General features: G+C 46.2%; 1 protein-coding gene and 1 long non-coding RNA gene across 5 annotated transcripts in view; one reads left to right on the top strand and one right to left on the bottom strand.

The window, feature by feature from the left end:
- The window catches only part of LOC107271029 (serine/arginine repetitive matrix protein 2), an 89,739-nt gene that overhangs the window by 57,975 nt on the left and 9,694 nt on the right, over window positions 1-22,070 (top strand). For 3 of the 4 annotated variants that reach the window (XM_025088269.1, XM_015746596.2, XM_015746595.2), the window contains 4 exons: window positions 870-1,112; window positions 1,198-1,352; window positions 1,416-2,240; window positions 2,325-3,956. In XM_025088269.1, coding sequence (XP_024944037.1) covers window positions 870-1,112; window positions 1,198-1,352; window positions 1,416-2,240; window positions 2,325-3,956 — 2,855 coding nt within the window. The remainder of the gene's footprint in view (window positions 1-869; window positions 1,113-1,197; window positions 1,353-1,415; window positions 2,241-2,324; window positions 3,957-22,070) is intronic. The other variant, XM_025088270.1, reaches the window with a different exon arrangement.
- On the bottom strand, window positions 10,099-12,263 carry LOC107271030. The gene is made up of 3 exons (XR_001538494.2): window positions 11,113-12,263; window positions 10,895-10,973; window positions 10,099-10,679 (listed from the first exon to the last, which is right to left on the bottom strand). It is a non-coding gene; the product is annotated as an uncharacterized LOC107271030 (long non-coding RNA).

The raw sequence follows: 22,070 nt of genomic DNA, 5'->3' as shown, positions 1-22,070 counted from the left end.
TGTCATCGGTAATTACATTTGGCATGGATCGATCAAGTATCTTTGACGTTTGCTCGCTTGATGTATAACCCATTTTTTCGAAGGTTGGTCATCCTGACGGAATTCTTGTGGGAGTTCGAAGAAACTTTAAAGCGTAATTACAAATTGCCTATCGCGAATGGCCGCCGGGTGAAACCTTGCTCCATAATGGAAGTGCGCCCTAAAACCGTCTTGGACAATGGCTGTTATAGATTACTCCTACGATTCCTTTCTCTGGATGACGTAAGCGGGTCGAAGTAGCTGATTTCCTTGAAAGAGGTCAGACACATCGACGTAGGAATTTCTTCATTGTAACTTCCTCCAGATGAATTCCATATAACGATGACAATGGAGATAGACACGATCGAGAGAGATCCTTAGGATTCGAGGTGGCTATCGTGATCTGGATGAAAAACGGTCACGATTTCATGCATACGATCTCATCAGGGTATCGTTAATGGTCTCAGATCGGATTCATCGGATTTCTATTCTTGCCCATCTACTCGAAATGGCTCTTATTCTATTCCAGTCTCTCGATGCGAGAGATTTTTCTCTAAATAAACACTAACCACGAATACTCAGAGATCCGGCCTCTCCTTTCTCTCCGTGGTGGGTATTTCGGTTTCCGGGCGCTTAGCCAATAAACGCTCGACATTGGCTTGGCAGTACGCGTTTAAAGTGCTCGTGAGCGGATCGTGACGTTTCTGCGAGTTCTCAGCTTGGACGGGTCCATTGGTGTTCGTAGAAATGGGAATTCTAGCCTCCAGCGTAAAGACGAACACTTTGCCAAAATTATTCTCCAGACGGGTCTTAATGTGCCGGTTAAGATAATCTGATGACTCTTCTTTCAGCTGAAGACGGTAATGGAGCGCTGTGAGAAAATACCTGCCGAGACTTTTGAGTCTCGTGGCAGGAACAACGTGGACGAGGAACCGAGACTCTGGCCTCGTGTTGATCGCGAGGGCAAACCTCTGGGGGACGCTGAATACGTGGTGCCATCGCCACCGGAAAGGGAGCAGCAAACGACTCAGACTTTGAGCCATGCCGATCTGGAAGCTTATGTTAGGAGTTATCAGGATCCTCAGGTATCCCAGGTTGGGTGATATGATTTCTTTAAATGACTTGTTATGCATACAGTGTGTCATATGAAATTGTTTATTTTTTATCTTTTCCCACCAGGTGGACCTGTACCAGGAAACTACGCTGACTCAAGCAGGCCTGGAGGAGTATACCAGAGTCCAGCACTCTCAACAAGCCAGCTATGCTCAATCCGAAGGCTACCATAGTTATGTATCCAGTGTAGACTCTACCACGAACACACCTTTCCTGGACAGGTAGGTCCATCCGTTTGTTTTCATATAGATTTGTACTAATCTTCCACCGATTCTTTCAACTAGACTGAGAAGAGACAGCGAGGCTGTAGCTCAGAGACCCACCTCCACCTGGGATGACTCCAGGGAAGGACGGGACAGCGTGGTAACTACGTCAAGTGGCAGTGCTTCCAGCAGCGAGACTTTGAAGTGGCACGGTTCCATGTCGGACGTGAGTGTCTCCAGTGGACTTCCGGCGCGACAGAGCGCTCCTGAAAAATGGCATCATGGCTCCATGTCGGACGTCAGTATGAACGGTTTGGCGGGGAAGCAGAATAATGTCCATGAGAAGTGGCAGGGATCGATGAGCGACGTAAGCAGTTCTGGCATGTCGCCCTTGAAGAGTCGTCACGCGACGGAGAAGTGGCAAGACAAGTGGCAGAATTCGATGAACGAAAGGAACAAACGCGGAAGGTCGAGTCTACCTCCTGTCATTGCTAATTGCAATTCTGCTGGTGATATCTGTCAGGGTCACGAGGGCAAATGGCAAGAGTCGAGCATCGATGAAGAGGCTCATGAGAGAATGGGGAATTCGAAAAATCAGTGGGAGTCGTCAGGGAGGAGTGACCAGGAGAAGTATAGCTCGTTACCTCAGCCAATGCCTCAGAGTCCTACTCAGAGCGGGCTGGCTGGACCCCAGAGCCCTGAGAATTGGACGGGTCATCATGGCTCAATGTCTGACGTCAGTGCCAATGGGGTTCAGGGCAGTAAACAACTGATTGCGCATAGTGCAAGGGTGCAAACTCCGCAACGGCATCATTCTGAAAGTGTATTGTACCTGGATCGTGAGCGTAATCAGAGGAAATTGTATCCTGTCAGTACTACTCAGCCGCAAGACATAGCACAGCCAAGGTAATATTTAACGTTGATCATTTAAAATAGCCAGGACGCCGATAAGTCCATAATTGATTGACGTTGTTGTTGTTGATGTTGCAGAATGGCTCCTACTTCACCCCAACAGCCTCAACTATCGGTGGCGGAGAGGATCAACGAATTGGAGAAGCAGCAGCAACAGCAGCAGATGAGGTACACGTATTTGGATCCTGAAAAACGTCATAGGGTATCCGATCCCACGCTTAAGGCGATTCAAAAGAAAGCTCTACTATCGTTTTATGAAAGACATCATCAAGCATCGTGGAGATCAGAACCACAACTAGCTCAGGGAGCTACCCCAACACCTCAGAGTCCGCCTCCTCAACCACCTCCACGACCTAGACCACCTTCTTCAAGGAGAGCTAGCTCAGCCTCGGATTATGCAAGCGGAACGTGGCGTGAGAAGACTGGCAGGGGTCAAAGTACTTCAGACATGCCAAGTCCGAAGCATCAGCACAGCAGTAGTTGTGGCAGTCTCTCGACAGATTTATTGGGACCAGTGATAGTGGGTCCAGCCATATCAATCGATGATTGGGTCCCGGAAAGACCCCCGAAGAAACCTCACTTAAGAAACGTATTCAACGATCGTGTCCCTAGCCCGGACTTGCCACCACCATCGCCACCCACGGTAACTGAGAACGAAGTTCTCAACTGCGATGATCCTCTGCCACCACCACCACCCGAGTTAAGTGATAATCCGTCCGAGACCAAGGAACCTGCTCCTTCGGAAGATAAGAAACGAGATCATCCTGAGAGACATAAAGCCCAGCCTGAACGACAGTCTGTCCGAAGGTCAAAACATGGGAAACGGGACCACGAAAAAACAAAATCATCACCAGTCACGACGCCGACGAAGAGCCAGCAGTTCGTCAGAGGGTCAAGTGTAAAACACGTAGACTCCGAGATGGTCCTGGAAAACGGCGTAACCGCGGGATACGCCACTCACAGAATGGTAGCGACAGGAAGATCAAGTCTGAGATATCCTTCCACGCAAAAGCTGATGGTAAATGGCAGAGTGGCACCAGTCAGAAGAATATCAGAAGAGCGACTGTTCCCGACAAGACCACCGGCACAGTTGCCAGATCTGATCTCGCAACGTTACAGCGACTCTGGTAACCAGAGGCCGTCGCCCCAGGTACCCGTAGAGCCGAGAATCATTCGACAGGAATCGATGAGGGTTGAGAGCACAAGGATCGACGCCTCGGGCCTCCTCAGGAATGACAGTCAGCGACTAGAATCATCATCTGGTCAACGGCCGCAGCCCCAGGTGCCTAAGGGCGGAGAGAAAGGTCCGCAACCAACCCGGCCCAATTACTTAGCCATTCCCGAGAACACGAAGATATCCAAATACCCTGAAAACGCTCATAACTTCACAATCGGTAGCCCCATTAAGACGAGCTACGAAGCCAGCTCGAAGCTCTTCGCCGAGGGCAGTCCCCAGAAGTATCACGAACCACCGAAATACGTGCCTAATCTCCAAAGACATTCGGAAACGCCATCAAGGAATTACTATGCTCTACCGCCAAAGTACGTCGACGCTCCTAAACAGAAACCACAGCCTCAGTCACCGTCGGACAGATACGGAGGTGGTTCACCAACTTCACCACCGCCGCCCCTAGCACCTAGACAAAACACACCAGGACGGAAGTCCTTGCCGCCTCCACCGCGACCCGCGCCGCCTCTCGGCCAGCAAGGGTAAGTTTTTCAATAGTTCACATAAAATCCATTAGATTTAATATTAATTTCCAGATGTACAATTATTTTAATATTTTGTCTAATTTCAAAAATTCAATTTTCAAAACCATCACCGACTACTAACATAACGTATTTAAAAATCTATGGAATCTATGGAAAGGTTAAAATCTATGGAATCCATACAAAAAATCCCATTTTAGCAAAGAGCCAACACACACGAGTCTCAATGTTAACTGCTTTATTATCCGCAGTTTAGCGTCCATAAGAGCCGCACGAGCAAAATAAGTGCCGTCGAGTTGGGATTGGTCGCTGTCGGAGCGGCTTATTTTATAATTGCAATATAATTGAATGGTAAATGAGCAACCGCATCTACAGACACGAGACTGAGTTCGGTCATTACATTTGATCATCGAATTCATTGCTTTACGTGCGATACATTTATCTCTCGCCGATCAATTAAATTAGTATATCCCATAATAATACCCTTTCTATTGCCAATGCCGAATGACTGGTAGAGATCGATATCGGTTCAACGTTCGACGAAGGACAACCCGATAAGAATATAATCGTCCAAGACTTTTGATTTTGACGGATTAAAAATTTTCCTTTTTATTATTTGTAACGCTCTAGGATCTGCTATCTGAATATTATATATCAAGCGCCTCTGAAAGATCATCAAGTCCATCCTCACATTTCTTATGCTGTACCTGTTAAGTACCATTAGGTCGTATGGCGAATCGTTTATTATTAGCATAAAATTATCATTGCAAATATTTATAACACCAGCCTGTTACCCAGCGAATTATAGCCGAATAACATTTATAAATTAATTCTCCTTTGGATTTTTAATGATTTCGTACCGTTACACGGCTATTCCCGTAAAGGCCTATCTGCATGTCGATTTTAATAAGCATAACGTCATCTCTATGATGAATTCGTTCCTCGACCACAAGTCCCTTGGACTTGCTACGTAAGCCAAGGTCGTGCTGCAAATCGTGCGGGAAAGTTTAAGAGAGCAAGAAAGTGTAGATCGGCAGTAACCAGAGATAGTTTATCTTGCCCGAGACTAATCCGATGAATAGTCTGTTCTGCCGATCGTCGAGATTATTAGTCGTGTCAGTCCGTGTCGATAGAACAGACGTCTCCGCCCCAAGGGCAATGCCATTGTGAAAATTGCTTCCACACGGCCCGTGGAGAATCGCCAAGTTGCTTCTTGTACATTGCACACTGGAACCTTCCTCGAGTCAGTGAAATCTATACGGTTGGTATAATTATTTGTATTGTCGATATACCATCCATTCTCATTTCGTATACTAAAATATAAAAGGTCCTTAACGAGGCATTAAAATTTAAGGTAAAATTTCATCCCATGAAAGAAATCGGTAAACAATCCAGTTAACGGTACAACGGGGACGCATCGGGGTAAAGGCGTGCTCGCAATCGGCGAATCGAAATTCATTAAACGATTTCCGGATATTGAAGATCAATTTCGCAGGACACGGCGTTCTGATCGAACGATGATAGAAAAAATGGTGGTCACGGTCCTTGAGCATAATCAACTCCGCGGATGGATAGACAATCAATGATCATTAAACTGACGAATCATTGAGAGCCAATGCGTGAAAAAATCGATCGAACGACGGACGAAAAAAAAATTAAAAATAAGGAGAAAGGACGTCGGAGAGTCCTGATCATTTTTACCTCTGATTGTTTATCAATCAGTGGCCCACCGCGTTTACGCAATCCATCACGCGAGTCTGCGCATGAATAGATGATAATGAATGACTCCGCTCCGCTACCATTAAGACGTATGACAGGGCTGTTTGTGCCCACGACAGATGGTACGTGCCCAGTAAAGTCAGCCAGTCCCGTAAATCAAAATGCCATGGGTAACGCTCGCTAACAATTTGTCAAAATACTCAGAGACCAAATTTCTGCAGAAATTCATAACGATATATGCCGCGAGAAATTTGACTGAATTCACAAAATAAAAAAGAAAATAAAAAAAAAATAAAAAATAGTCCACACTTCAGCATAAAATCAAACTCTCATAGCACAATGACAGTCATTGCAAGAGTAGAGTGCGAAACAAAAAAATAAGTCGAGCAAGGACGTTTCTTATACGCAAAATTACAATTGGAAATGTAAATAGGACCCAAGTGATGCCAGACTCCATAAAAATCTCGACCGAAGCATCTACCTGAGGTCTCGTGACCCAGAGCCTCTTTGAGCATCGGTCCATGGTTTTTCGGGCCACGGAGCATCCTCGTCCCTGGGTAAAAAAAAAAAAAGGAAAAAAAAGGTAGAAACGATCAGCCGATAATAATTGCACCAGGGGAGAAGAGCGTGCCCGTTGGTCGAGACTCTTTACCTCGAGTCAGGATGCAGGATGTACAGTTGATCTCTCGGGCGCGATAAATCTTTTCACCTTTCTTTTGTTTCCTCCGCGCTCTGATTGGGCGACTAGTCGCCTCTAGCAACGGCCGAGTGGCTGCCGAAATATCCTCCGCACGGCGTATTAAGACGTTAAGTGTTTATCCACGCATCGGGAAACATCCTCTTGATACATTATCCTTATCAAGCTACCTAACCTAAAATCATACCAACCGGAGCCAGGATCCGTTTTGCTGAAAAAAATACGGTATAGGATTTTCACTTTTCCGTCCCATCCTGGAATAATTGGCTGTAATTCCTGGGCAGAGTTATACTGGCGATATCAGCGATTCGCGAGGGTCGTGACACTCCGGGACGGGAGTGAAGATGCGTAATAAAACGAAAAATAATGTCCGATTCGAGCATCGGTTACAGGGAGCGTTGTAAATCAAGCGGCATTTTGCGTTTAACGAGTCTTTGCGCCTATCCTCGTCCCTGTGCACGGTCGTCCTTTTTCTTTCGTCTTCCTCCGTACCGTCTCACCGTGTGCTTTATCTGTCCTCTGCGAGTCAGCCGAGGCAAACTCGTTTTACATTACTATTATACCGCGTATGTACATACCTACCTATATGTATACACCTGCGGCTTAGACCGTCGGATCTTCTTATGCCAGCGAACAGACACCCGTAGAAAACCTTAGAGACCTTGTTGTTGCTACACCGTACTATTGCGATTCTTCCGCGACAACCTGCTATCGCTTGACGTCCAGTTGGCCGGTACCTCTTCGCCTTTAGATTGCCGCACGAGGATCTTTCGTATCGATCGGCAATGTATCGATACTCTCGTTTCTCCCTCGTGGAGACCGGATGAAGATGACTGGTGCTAGTTTCCTACCGATTCACTTCCATCGGGTAGCTCGCCCAGGATCTAGGCCAATTGTGTGGAACAGTATACGACACTCGATACTTTATGGTTAATGGTAGTAGCGATGCGCCCGAACGGTAGCAGGGTTAGGTTAGGTTGGACTTTGTAAGAATAGAGATGGCGGGAAATCGTAATATTTCAAAGCCGGTCACTCGGACCGATCTCAGGCACCGTACTCGTATCGTCGTCATATCCTGAGCTTGCTCGACGACGTATCCCTTCCTTCCTGTTAATCCTTTCGTCATTCCACGTAAACCGTCGGCCTTGCATTTTGCTCGGCTGTTCGCTGGAATGTGACCGTCTCCGCGGGGAAGGAAAAAAAAAAGAGACAACGTACAAAAGAGACTCGGGTTTATTGGAGCATAAAATCGCGCGAACTAACTGCCCACCGAATATGCTTTACACTAAGGTACTACGTAGTACCGGCGGTCCGAGCATAATTCGGGAAATACTTTCGTTAGTCAAAAGTCCCACAGTGTCCTGGATAAGATTATTTAAAAAATTTTTAAAAAAATTTAAAAAAAAATTGGATAAATCCTAATTACATTTTTTTTCACCTACTTACCTTTTCACCGTCATCACTTCGCAGTAAACGCCTTCGTGAAATTAATATTAAAATAATTCAATGGCTCTTTTTTTTCATACGCCATACCACGTGCTTCCGATTATTAACCCGCCAATCTCAAGCGCCTTCGGTATACGGACTGAACCTCTCGAATAAGTTTTATAGATTTTTCGCTTCTAATCTCCGAACAAGAGTTTAATACAGCAGCACCCGTTTTCCATCTACGTACTACAGCGCCGTGAAGGTTCCGCCTCTGAAAGCGACGGTCTCGCCAAAGGCAGCGACAATGCCAGCAGTGCAAGGAGCGAGACCAAGCACGACACCGGACACGAGCTCACGGAACCGTCTCGAGGAAGATACCGTTCTTCTCGGCGACACTCGCTCTCCCAGAAAATCGTACCCAGGAACTCGAGGAATCGAGAGAACGAAACGAACGGCAGAGTGGCAGGGAGTCCGAATCGTTGATTTAGTAAGAAAAAAAAAAAAAGAAAAAAAAAAGAAAAAAAAACAAAGAGTAAAAAAAATATTATAAAGCCATAAGAGAAATATAGAAAAAAAAAAAAAAAAGAAAAAAAAAAGAAAAAAAAACAAAGAGTAAAAAAAATATTATAAAAGACTCGAGTTCGTACCCGTTCGTACACGGGATGAAATTATCGCTATGTTTTTCTCACTCCATTAAGTAACGAGTCACGTCACGCGAGCAGAAGTCATTGGCCTGTGGCTATAAGCATCGTGCGCTAACAAATTGCAATAATTTGCGTGCGCTCTTGTCCGTTTGCCACATCCGATCCGTTTTCACGAAACGTCCCGCGTCGAGTGTACGATACACTTATGGTACAACCGTACGAGAATTATGTTGCGGTATATCTGGCTGTTTTGTAAGTGGGTATGAATGGTGGTAGTTTGAACTAAAAAATATATATATATATATATAAACTGCATGAATGAGCACGTGGCTCGAAGTTGGGCTGCATTGTTATGCACCACGTGCGCTGCACCCGACTCGTACCAAGTAGCGTGCAATAAAGTGCAGATCGTAAAAAAAAAGAAAAGTCCAGCACGCCTCCTTCTTACGGAGATTGCGAACTGGCCATTGTCAAGGGACATCCGTTTCTCGTTTTGATTTCGTAGGGGCGGAACGTGAGAGCCGCGGCTTGGCGATTTCTTTTTTTTACCTTGTTTACCTCGGAGCGATTATGCAATCAAGATCTCGTCTGTTTACACATTCCGTTACCAAAGTGGCTGGTCACTCGAAGCTGTCGTAAGTCTCGAAAATAGGGGGCCGTTGGGTATTTTTGTGTTTTCGCAAATTTTTATTTTTTTTATCTTTCTATTACACCATCGTCCCACTGCGCACTAGACTAGACTGCTTTATGTCTGATGTATACTTTATTCGCATCGATACCGAACGCACGATCTCTCGTATCTGCAACACGAGAAGACCTTGCTAAATAGTACGAGCGGTGCTCGTGGACTTGGGAAAATGAGGTTGCAGAAGTATCCACCGCGTAAGGTAATATCTGTGTGTGATTCGCGGTGAAAACGAAGAAGTACAAGGATTCTAGGTATAGATATACTTTAGTTTTGCAGCGTGATTAGAATCTTTATTGAGGCTTTTTTAGAGGTTCAAAAGAAATTTTAATGCATTTTTTTATTGTTCACTGATAGTAAGTCTATCTACGATTGGCTCTAGTATCACGCGATAGGAAAATCAGTACGGAATGGCTTACAAAACACCGAATCGTTGACTGCCCGAAGATCGTTGGGAATTTCGTTTTCGATCTTCTTAACGATCTATGCAATTCGTACGTGTTTGAGCAGCTGTTGCTCGAGCTGTAGCATTGGGCTTGGCGTGTAAATTAAAACGGTCGAGAATTTCGCGATGATCCAGGGCCATACCGACCGGAATAGCCAGACTGAAGTACGGTGGGTTATATCAGTAGCACCACTAGAAATCGCTAAAATAGCAAATGACATCAGTGGTTAAAACGGCAGTCGACTGAACGCGCGTCTGATAAGCTGACGTGTTTTTTTTCCCCTCGTGAATGAAGAGCCGATAAATTCGCGAGTAAATTATTGTAAGGTATAATTCGGTGTATCGAAGTAAATAAATCATGAGTGTAAATATTTAGTGCGGTATAACGGGCGGTACGTGAAATTCGTATTATCGAAAAGAAGAATGCAATTCACCCGTGTGAACAAAAGTCTTGGATATCAAATGATTAACAACGCAGAACACGGAGACATGAAGCTCGTTGCTTGTTGCACCAGGTAATCATAATAACAATGACGAATGCAAATTTCATACAGTGTGGGCGTGCGTATTTGCATATGGTTTCGCGGAACGGAAGCGCATCGATAACCCCGATAACTGCAATCGTGTCACGGTGAATGACACTTATCGTTAAAAAAAAATATTCCCATCCCAACAGCGGAAGGATATTTCATTGAACAATGCGGTGTAAAGAAATCGAGTTCAAGTTGTTTTACTGTTTTTGTCCCATTGTCCATTTTAGTACGATGTTCGTTGAGAACCAATAATTATTATTAAGCATATAGGTTTAGTACGTATATATACGTGTATATATATATGTGTGTGTATTGGATTAATAACACCCTCGAGCGTGCAGCTCCTGACATAAAGGACGTGACGTATTCGCTATGAAAAAAGTATTTGATTGTCATATTACTCCGGCCACGTCAAGCCGTGCGTTTCTACTAAGGCCAAATGGAGTTTTGAAAGTTGACCGTTCGCGAATTCGTCAGTTTCTCTCGTTTCAATAGGAAGAAGTCGCGTGTACGATAATATCAGTAGCAGTCATTGGCAGAAGGGAGGCTGAAGCCGGAAACGAACCCTTGACCTTAAAAAAAAATAAAACGACTAAACTCGTGAAATTCTTCTGTAGAGATCGTTACGCCTGTGTATATATATAGATAGAGATATATGTATGTCAGAAGTATCCATATCGATGCTGTACGAGTAGTTTGGTAACGTGCATTACGCCTGATCAATCACACGAAATTGCACAGCGTCGTGGCGCTTTTTCATCGTGAAAAAAAAAGGTATCGGCCCAACCTGTTAATAAAGTCCAAAAATCTCTTCTGTTTGGGACGTGGATAAACTGACTGCAAGTAGTCTGATTAGCTGCCAGTACCTGGGAGAGAAAGGAAGAGATATAATAAGGTGAAAAGAAGAACGAAGAATGCAGGAGAGAGTGAGAGGGATATGCAGAAGAATGAGTGAAGCAGGAGCGACGTAGTACCGTGCGATGTATGTACGTTAAACTCACTTACCTAGGACAAACGCCAGAGGCTGTGCCGGTTTTCTTGGTTGGGACGAACGATCGCTCGATGCGGGTAAGGCCTGTTATTATCCGAGAATGCGAAAAAGGAGGACCGGGTGGGCATAACCTCTCTCTCGGTTGGTTCGACGGAAACCGTTAAAAAAAATGATCGGCTCACGCCTCGTTGCTCGCTTTTATACAGGTTGTATAATAAACGGCTTTCGTGGTTGGCGGAGAAGGAGAGAAACCTTCACCTTCGATGGGATGCGTGCTGGAGTCTTGGATTCCGGGAGCTTTCAAGATCGTTAACGATCACCCGCCAACCTCGTGTTTTCTGTTCTTTCGATCTAATTGAAAATACCGCCCTTGGATAAACCTGCTAACGTGAATCGCTGTCGTTGGAACGAGTACGTGTGCTTCTTACGGATCGTTATTAATAGAAGGTCGTGACTTTAATGGTCGCCATAACAGTACGCGTCAACGACCAAACAAACAAAAACAATAATGTTTATGCCGTACGTTAATGTCTTATAAGTTTATTCTCGTCGTATCTCCTCGATTCTTTATATTCTTAATTATCTATCGTATATTAATATGATACGTCATGTCATACGTGCTTCATTATATCCACTAAGGTTGTACTGATCGTGGCTTCGGATCTGAGTTGAAACTAAGTTGACAGGCTCTGACCTGTCGCCGATCCAACGCGTCGAGTCGCTTCGTGGATGCTCGGGAACGGTCGGCCGTGCTCGGCTCATTCTTTTTATCTGTGCCTCTTGCCCGACCCGTGGCTCCCAGCGGGTCGGCTCATTCTGTTGACAGCTCCCGCGCAGTGCGCAACGCTAACTAGAGAGTTTAAAGCAACGTCACTCCAGCGATTTTGACAGCTGCCAAAAACGCCTCCCGGAGAGTTATTGCTTTCTTATTGTTTATTTGTCCGAGCGCTCGCGTGTTCGCTTGCGCCAGTGACGCAGACTGTTGCTTCGTTTCGTAGGATGGTAAACCGTCTTTGGCGCATTCATGGAAACGCGACCGAGTGAAGTGTACGCGGACGATGATTTTACGAGAGTTTCGAAGTGTCTAGTGAAAAGAACAATCGACGCTCGATTCGTCGTTATTACGCGAGTGTACGAACGTGGTGATATCATGACTTGATGATTTAACGGTTGGACAGATGTTGAATTTGAGTGTTTACAATTTGGCGGCTAGCATCAACACGATGGTTTTCGGGAGTAATAAGTTTCGTATAAGGAGGTACGTTTCATGGTGTTAACGATGCACACTTTTTATTCTTTACCATTAAAGTGACGATACTTGTACGCTTCGTTATTGGACAAACGTATAAATTGCTAACGCGGCAGCTTTTAGTTTCGTTTAAAAGTGCAATCGCACGTGTTGGCATATGGAATAATTGTGCAATGAACGACAAAACTTGCTTATATAGAACAATAATTAGCGCTGTCTCGTGTTCTGTTCGGTGAGATCGATTATCACTCGTTTATATTTTATCGGACTTTATTTGATTCGAAAACAATCGATGGACGTCGGTAACCACATTGGAATTGAATTCACAGATGGGAATAACTGTCTTTATCGTATCGAAGCCGATTGACGATTAAGATAATATTTATTTGTTTCTCCTCTTCGAGTCGTCTACTTTAGTGTCGTCAACCGACGCTGTATTACGTCATGTATGGTCAATAATGCTCACCGTCCCTTCTGTGCTCTTCGTAGCGTGACTATTCGAATTTTCACCTAGCAGCCATTGATATCCTGCCGGGCAGTGCGGTTTATTTTTTTTCCTACTATTTAGTTCTGCACCACAGAAATAAAATAAGCCAGAACGAAATATTCAATAATGTGAAATAGACGTGCTTTTCTTTTCATTTCTATGTTTTTTTCCCCGTATATATTCAGCAGAAATCGTTTTAGACAATTCGAACGGAATCAGTTATGGTCTATGATCGGCATGATCGTTAGGAAATAAATTCGTATTATTTTCACCGTACTCCCTGAACCGATTGATCACTTTTGAAATACCCTATAAAGCGTGATCCTATCATTCGAAGGTTTACGGCGTATCGATACTATGGCGATTACATGCTTTTCTTTCACGTCGAGAATACAAAGATTAACCATAACATTGATCGAGTGATCGATACATTTTTTCAAATGGAAAATTCAATGTCTGACACGCAGTAAATATACCTTCCTCAATATATCCTTGATAAAACCGAAATTCATCGTTGGCCCGCGATTCGTAACGGTACCAATACTTAAATCCAATTTTGGGGTAAATTATCAAGAAATTTACTGATGTTACGCTATTCAGTCATTACGTTCTGTCAATTATCAATGCCATTGTTTAGTAAAGTTAATCGGTAGCACTTGATCACTGAACCAGCTTTCCATCAACCATACGTCATGCCTGACGTCATATTCCGTAGCATAAAATTCACGTTATATAAAAATCATTTATTAAATTCGATAACTCAGCCGTATGAATAAAAAAAAATTGTCTAGCAACGATCCTCGTTCTCTATTTCTGACGATATTACAACGTTACCTCGTTACCAGTAGCAGCTGACTCTTATTAAACGAAGAATATGGACTAAATGCAAAAATATTCGTGACCAGTGCGGGCGATCGATACTCCGAATACAAAATGAGCACGGTCGAGCAATCAGGTCGATGGAATTAATCACAATAATAGGAAATACCTTCTGTATCACCCTGTACCGGCGGATCTACCGCAAATTTAAATCATCGAATTGATAATCAATCTCACTTGAGATTACGTATCCTACGGAGCAGAATCGACCAAGAAAATCAGTAAATCGCCCACCGTGCTAATTTCATCTATGACTTTTGACCAAAGTTCGCTCGCGCTCGCATCCCATGGGAAAATAATTACGTTGCGTACAGGCCATTACGTACGCGGCTGGAACCAATGTTCCCCATGAATCCATTCCAAGCTATCAGTCCAGCAAGTACCTGCACTAGCGGTATCGTGTAAGAAGCCTGGATGCTTTCAATCGATCAGTCATCTGAGCGGCCACGAATATTTCTCCCTGTCGAGTATCGATTATGTATCGATAATCGATTAAAATCACCGTTCAGGATATTAGCAGTGGCTTTTGGGAATTGGTCGTATCTCTTTGATCACCTTCGAGAGATCAAGAGTGACATAATTATTTCACCTGACTGCGTTTCAAGATTGCCCAATGATATCGGCCGACCGACTTATCAGGGTTCGATTAGCGAGTCCAGGCGTTAGTCGCAGTAGGTCTGCGCTATAACAGATAGTGCACCTATCGCCTAGTGCAATTTCATACTAGGATCGTACCAATTAATAATAGACATCACGTTCCTGACACGCCCGCAATCCTAGCGAAGTCCCTGGGTACTAAGCGTAAGACCTATCGGCTTCCACGAGTCATTAGGCAGATCGAGCAGCTCCCGTTAATTAATAATTTCCTAATTACAAATATCGTAGAGATACACGGGTTAATAGCCCCACGATTCCTCATCCGACCTTCCGTCCAGCAAGAAGATATTCTCTTACTGAATTTTTTTCCTCCTCTCGCACCCCGCGCGCTTTTCGCCCATTAAAAGGACACGACCTAATCCAAGTCTCTCTCTCTCTCTCTCTCTCTTGGCGATACAGTCTCACGAGAGTCAAGCACGACTACGCCACTCGGCTTTTTACTTGGCTCGACGTCAATTACTATTCAGCTCGTATTCGTCTCCTAGAAACGCCGCCTTACTTCTCCATCCGATTCTCTCTCTCTCTCTCTCTCTCTCTCTCTCTCTCTCTCTCTCTCTCTCCTGACTTTTCTTCACCCTCTAGGCCTCCAACCGTCCTCAGCGAGTCCCGAGTCCTCGTCGGCCTGTAATTAATAAAGCATCTTCTTCACCTCGAAGCGAGATGCAGCCATCAGCCGCGCGAACGCCGACAGCCTTATACCGGCCATGTACCGTTTTACCTGCGCGAAACTAGCTACGTTTTAGGTAACAGTCCTACGCGTTGTACCGCGCGAGAGCGAAGTGAATTTGCCGCCTTGCCGTTTCTCTCATGATCGTCCATCCGCCTTTTTCCTGGATACAATGAGCGCGAATAGTCCCGGCGGCCCCGGGGGGTCATTTTGACACGTGGGCAGGTATATCGTCCTACACCGGCTGAAAATGAATCAGGAAGATGCGCGCGCACAGCTGTCTGAAGTTCGCCCGGTTCCAGTTCCGCCTAGACGTAATTGCCAGTTGTGTACCAGAGGTGCATTTACCGAGGCGATAGAAGAGCGATGGCTGCGGCGTCACCGCAGCCACGATACGGAATGATAGGAGGAGATACCAGATGATGGGAAAGTGCGCGCGTGTATATATATCCGCACAATGTGGGTACAGGCAGACTAAAGAGGGAAGCAAAGAGCTCGATGTTAATCCCGTATTAAATATATATCCTATCCATGCGGTTACGGGACGTTCGAGTAGGCGGTCTGTATGTGAGCTGGATCAAGGCTGCTCCCAGCCCCCGGGGGGTATACCGTACGCGTGTGTATCTGGCTATACCCAGGTACCTGCGTACCCCGGCGGAATCAAAGATAAATGAAGCAAAACGACCGTGCGCGATATTACATTCGCTCGGCGGCGAACTTCCCTGTGCCGAGTCGTATCAGTGCGCGAGCGCCGCATGTAATAGAGATGCTACGTGATTTACAGCGCGCCCCCGTCGAACGTCAAACTTCCTACGACTTGGCCATAAATTACGGGGACTTGATGTCCTTTATACCGGAGTAGCGGGGGGCGAGCTGCGGGAACTGCCGGCTTATTCGTTGCATCTTGGATTTATTCAAGACCCGCGAGGGGGACGGGACAGCAACGTTGAACTTCAGTGCCGTACCTAGCGTGCTGTACGTCTGTTTCTTAGGTGTCCTTCTCGGAGGGCCAGGCGCGTGGCAATTCCCTCCGTCCGTAGAACAATAGTCTCTTTGTTTGAATTGCCAGTCGACCTGGCTTATACCCGTGCAGTTTGCCCGCTGTGTTCTTTCCCACCTTCCACCTCTTTTACTTGGAGCTTCACCTTCTCCCACCACCTACTACCGATTTCCTATCCTGGTGGGTAGAGCTCTTCTTCGGGGAACTCGGTCCCTGCCGGTAGGGCCCTCGGTGCGCTCTCTTGTCATTATCAAGGAACGCCGACGGAATCGCTTGCCGTCGTAATTGCTCCAGTCAAATTGAGTTCTTAGACTCGCAGTCCTATGCTAGACAAGTGTCCGCGTTATGACGACGTCGTACGACCTGGTATTCGGGGTCTTGGTACGAGATTCTATTTTCTGCCTGGTCGAATCAGTCACGGGGATGCTTCTGGTTTTCTGTGATTTATACGACTGTGGCCTCCTCGCACTACCCAATCAGTACGCATTCTCGTCGTTACTCTCTGCTTGATCGATTTCTTTGTTATTGATTAGCTAGGCGCTCGGGCAACGAAGGGATTCCGTCTGGCCTCTAAATGCCAGAGGACTTCGCACGCTTTCATGGCTTTACTGCTAACGAGCTCGCTTCTCCGCTCGCGCTACGAGCCATTCGCTAAGATTGCACGTAGCAAGAAGAAGGGAAAAAAGGATAACTACCCCGAGGAAGGTCTCTCGCAGCAACCCCCTCTTGCAACGTAATTCACGATTCGCGCAGGCTTAAATAGACCCGTGTAAATAATGCAGAGCGTCGCTAACGGAAGATCGACAGATGATGACGGCGATCCCAATTCTATCCCGATCATCGCCATCTGTTTCTCGCAGCCGTACAGTATAGTCTACCTTGGCAATCGTAGCCGGCATTACTCCTATAAGCATAGCGCCCATCGGGAGAACAGCGTGTCTTACCAACATTCCGACATCAAGCAATGGCCGCCGGTATACCGCGAATGCATATAGACTACAGTGTAGCCGGGTACAAGTAGCGACAGCCAGTGCGAGGCTGTGGGCAATCCTGAAAAAAGTCGAACGCCGACTAAATGAGAGAACGCGCGGTATGCGGCTTCTAAATCGTCAGCCGTCTCGTAATGGAGCGGAGCAACCGGGCACTCGCCGGTAACCGCTTTGTTGCCGGTTAGCGAGCTTTTTACCCTCGGCTACCAAGAACCTGGACAACCTCCAGGTCCGTGCGCAACTTCTACGGGGTCCCGTTGAAAGGACGACCCGGCTTACGGTTACGCAGTGTAGTACGTACCTGTAGCGTATATATATAGGGTTGCCCCTACAGGCTTTGAGCCACGCGGTCCCAACTTGGGCTCGATGTCTCATTCCACTTTGTGCGAACATCCAGAGATTCCTCCTCTTTAAATCCTTTGGAGCGTCACTTACGTATCGCGTGTATATTGATATATGCTCCACTATTAGCTGCTAGGCGGGACTGTTGTCTCTCCGGTACAAACGAAAGAAGGTATCAGCGTTCGTTCGGACGTAGGATCGTGACCCTGGAATTCGAGCGACATATGGCGAGCATGAGATCGTTCCCGGCTGTTTCCACGTTAAGATCTCGAAGCACAGAGACGGTGAACGGTCTGCGTAGATCGGAATCTTGATCGGCGCCCAGATCGACGGGCTTCACCTTGGCCGGGAGTTCGTCTCGAGAAAGTGAACTTCGTGTCTTGCATATATGCAAGGATTTCTCGGGTTCCTCGGCAGATGATGAACTTGCATAAGCGTATCTCCCTGAGACTCGTGCACTGTGGGTTACGTGGTTGTTACTCGGTTTAACATTTTTTCAAAATTGTTTTTCCCCGTTTATACCACCACCCTTCCTGGAAGTTCCTTTGTAATTGGTCCGTTACGAAATATATACCTTAAGACTGCACTCCTCGCGTGTCGTACGATTCCTACGACTCTGTCGCGAGTCGCTCGAGCGAGGAATATGAGAATTTTTTTTTTTTTTTCCGAAGTGTAATTCAAATCTGGACTATGCTCTGTGCAGAATCCACCTTAGTCTATCGTTGCTCATGTATTCCTCTTCTCTGCTACAGTCGATGCTACCGACTGACTTCACTTTCACGCGGTAGCGCGAGGAGCGTCGGTTCACCGTTTGGTGAATCATTCCGTCGCCGTGAATTCGTACGTCGCGGCGTCCCGGCTGCTGGGAAAGAAAGGAGCGTCTTATAAAAAAGCGCCGGAGGTCCAAGGCTCGCGTACAAATTCGCGGCACTTCGTAACACGTCGTTGCCATGTATGGCCTCGATTTATACGTACCTAAGTATAGTTACTGCTATTTGGGCTAAGACAGTTTCAGTGTGACGCAATCGTTGTCCCCGTTTGATCCTGCGGAAGGACCATATTGTCTTGAGACATTGTGTAAAGGCGGTCGAGACATTTAACGCAGCTGACTGTGGGTTGCTGGGCCGTGTGTGGTCCGAAAGAATTCAACTTACAAGGGGTCCCCGCTTTAAGCTCCGATCGGCCAGCTACGCAGTGCCGATTGGTCGATCGGCCCTCGGAGGTCTCTGATTGGACAATCGGTCATCGTCGGCACGAGAAGCTTCGATGGGATCGGCACGTGCCGATCTTCACGACGAGCGATCGACGACCGTCTACTCGTTCGTTTCTTTGTCCGCGTTACGTAACGATGACGTGGCAGCTGCCGTTTTCATTTATTCGTTGCCTCGTTTAACTTTAAACTTTGTCGCGCGAGGTAGCCGACGATTTATCGTTCGAGACAGGCAATTCATTTCCGCGTGTCTGAATATTATTATGCAGCCCAGTCTGGTGCTCTCGTATATTAATAGATAACTCGGAAAATTATATCACGCGCGGTCATTCCGCGCCGTGTTGGCCGCTTGCCGTGTACGCTTTAATTACAAAACTTAGCCGTACGTGAATTCCTTTCACTCTTCAGAGAGCCCCACGGTAGTAATAAGCGTGCTGGCGCGTATCATTGCTCGCGAATGTCCGAGGAACTTTGCCGTGGCTATTTCAGGGTTACGGGAAGGATCAGTGTATGCCGTCTGAGTAGTTGGCTATTTCTAGATTATAGTATACCAGGTATTTAAATTACTCCGCGCGTACGTTCGTAACGTGTAATCAGAGTCGGCTTCTTGTCTATATAAAGCAATGCGACTCGTTAAGTAATATTCGCTCGGCTCTGCATTGACATACTTTTCAAAGAAACCCGTCTCCCGCGACGTGACGTTGATAGAAGGAAGAAAATATTTACACACGTACACAGAGTCAATCGCGACGCGTATAACGTGAATTCAAACCTCCGAATCTGAGCTAGTAAAATTTAACGAGCTCTGATTTTCTACCAGCCATCGATCTCAATGGAGAATATTCCTTGGACGAAGCCGCCGAATCGACCTTTCGCGCTAGCCGGCAAACGCTTCTAATGGTATATAATGCACAGTGTGTATACGCATAGACAAAGGCAAATCGACTTTAATGGCCGGCAGATAGTGCGAACCGCTTCGCGAGCACATTATGCTCGTTTTAAACGTAGACCCGATAGGCGCACGTTAATAATGCTATGCGGGCCGGTAAACCGATAGCGATGCTCCTCTTCCCACGCTCTGTTACCTTTGTTAGGCGTAAAAAACAAAAGAAGAAAAAGTGACGTCGCTCGGTGCGCCGGGAGTCACGTCTCGACGTTGAAACTCCCGTTTCGTACGCGATAGACTATCTGTCGGGGCTTCGTAGGCTTCGTGACTACCAAACTCAACGGTGTTTAACGCGGAAGGACGTCTTACGGTTTAATCCAAAATTACTAAGCATCCGTACAAAACCATCCTCTTTATACTTTTGTATCAATGCTCTTGCTGTATCACTGTATATATACAGCTGCAGAGGTATACGCGTGGCTCAGGGCTGATTCGCCCTTGCTCGGCATTATTCATTGTTCTTGTCATATACCATACGCACCATATCACACCTTGCTCGAGCCTCTAGCAACTCCGTTATTACATTAAATAAATATAATCGCCAGGGGATACAGCTGTTCGCCAGAAGGTTACCGGGTCGTGTCGTTGGGTCACGGGGATTGTAAGGATTATTCGTAAAAGTCGTTACGGGCCATTTGGATAGCATCGACATCGGTACGAGGCGACCTAATTCGCTGAATTGACCCAGGGCGCGTCTGACATTCCATAGCGCGACCAAGAGGCGCTTCTTCCGAGAAATTGGATTGATCTCTCCCTTGCGTAAGATTGGTATCTCCTTGCGTATACGCGCACCCGTACGTATACAAGCACGTTCCCAAAGTGACCAGTCCTAAGGAGAGTTCAAGGAACTCGTAATTGGTAAGTTCAGCCGCGATAGCATCGAAATCGTATCTGTCTCTCGTACACGTAGCATATTATTTCTCGTTTTCATGAGGCTGCCCCTCTTTCTCTCTCTCTCTCTCCCTCTCTCCTTTTCTCTCTTACCGATCTTTTTGTCATGCCAGACGAATGCCAAGTGCCCTGGGAAAACTGTACACGACCGTAGGTCTTGCCGTTGCTTGCTCCCGTCACTCATAACAGTACTTTACCAGGGAGACAGAGTCTTGGGGTTACCAGGGCCATATTGGATGAGTTATACGTGTCTTCTGTCTGCACCCATTTCGTTTCTAGTACGCACTTTGTTACGAAGAGGGCCTGTCGGAGGTCCCGAGGTGGGCTAGCTCGGAGGGGACCTGCACGGGCTTTGAACTGGCGGAAAAAAAATGTCTGCTGAGGATGTACCTGAAAGGGTAGGGAAATTAATAGACATCGTGTGTTATGTGACTTTAAGGTTTTTTCTTTCTTCTGTTCTAAAGTCCACAAGACGTTTTATTACCAAACAGGGTGCTACGGGCTAATGGACTTATTGCGTAAGTCCCTAATCGAGGTGTCGTGTCGGCCGAAATTCGTCTGGCGAAGCAGTTAAAGTGGTTTTAGAGTTGCGAAGCGGCGAAGCGCGACTCTTCCGTTAAGCCAGACGATTCGTCAGGGACCAAAACTTTCCTTGGTTGACTCTAATGTCTCCGGAGACATGCAAGACACGTGACAGTGACACTGGCTAATAATTAATTTATCCGAAGGACCTCTTTCACCGGCTTAAAGTCACAACAACGAGTGACGCTATACAGTCGCCCGTAACGTAATGACCGCGCACTCTTGTTCTCAGACAACGGTACCAGGATACGTACCGTGTAGTTTTCACTTTCTTTAACGAATTTGTCATTCCGATCGCAGCTCGTATCTGCTTGGTGTACTTCCGCTATTTGTGAATCCGATTCACAATACGCTTGCGAAATAGAGTTCGGAGAGAAGGTTCGTGCTTTGCGATCCGAGCGCCACGCTCGGTCGTGACGCGTACTAAAGCCAATCGTACGTTTCCTTTCCATTTAACATTATGTCACGTGAGCGACGAACGACAATAAATTATCGAATATTCGCCAATTGCATGTAAACGCTACCTTAACTTACGCCTCGCACTGGGACCCATAAATAATTAAAGCTAACCCAGAGCTTATTAACCAGCCTGTTACGCCTGGCAACGTCGACTTGGATATTATCGCCCTTGCCGAACTGTCAACCTGTAGCTATATAAATATCAACGATATGTAAATCGCATTGAGCTGCGGGCTTGTAAACTTGCCTCTTTTCCCAGTTCGCCTCCATGAAAGCAGACTCAAACCTCTGTGCGCTCGCTTGTAAAGCTAGACCAGAGTTAATTACTGTGGCGTCGCAATGACCGATCACCGCTCTCAAACCTAACTACTGTCCACATTGAAGAAACGATGGCGATCCTTTCCCGTAAGACGATATACGTACACGCAACCGAGTTGAAGTCTGTAAAGCATCGATCGACAGTAGGACGTATCTTCGTGTAAGCGAGAAGATCGTTTTTCATAGCGGTAACGTCGTAGTTATCTTATTAGTCCTGTTTCACATTAATCCAAAATAGACATGCCATTCACCCGGAATCGCTAATTACCATTCGCGGGCCGATGGGGACGGTCGGG

This window comes from Cephus cinctus, unplaced genomic scaffold, assembly GCF_000341935.2.
Source record: "Cephus cinctus unplaced genomic scaffold, Ccin1 Ccin1_scaffold0867, whole genome shotgun sequence".
Classification (NCBI taxonomy): Eukaryota; Metazoa; Arthropoda; class Insecta; order Hymenoptera; family Cephidae; genus Cephus; species Cephus cinctus.
The sequence above is the reverse complement of the archived record's forward strand: the minus strand, read 5'-3'. Positions and strand labels throughout refer to the sequence as shown.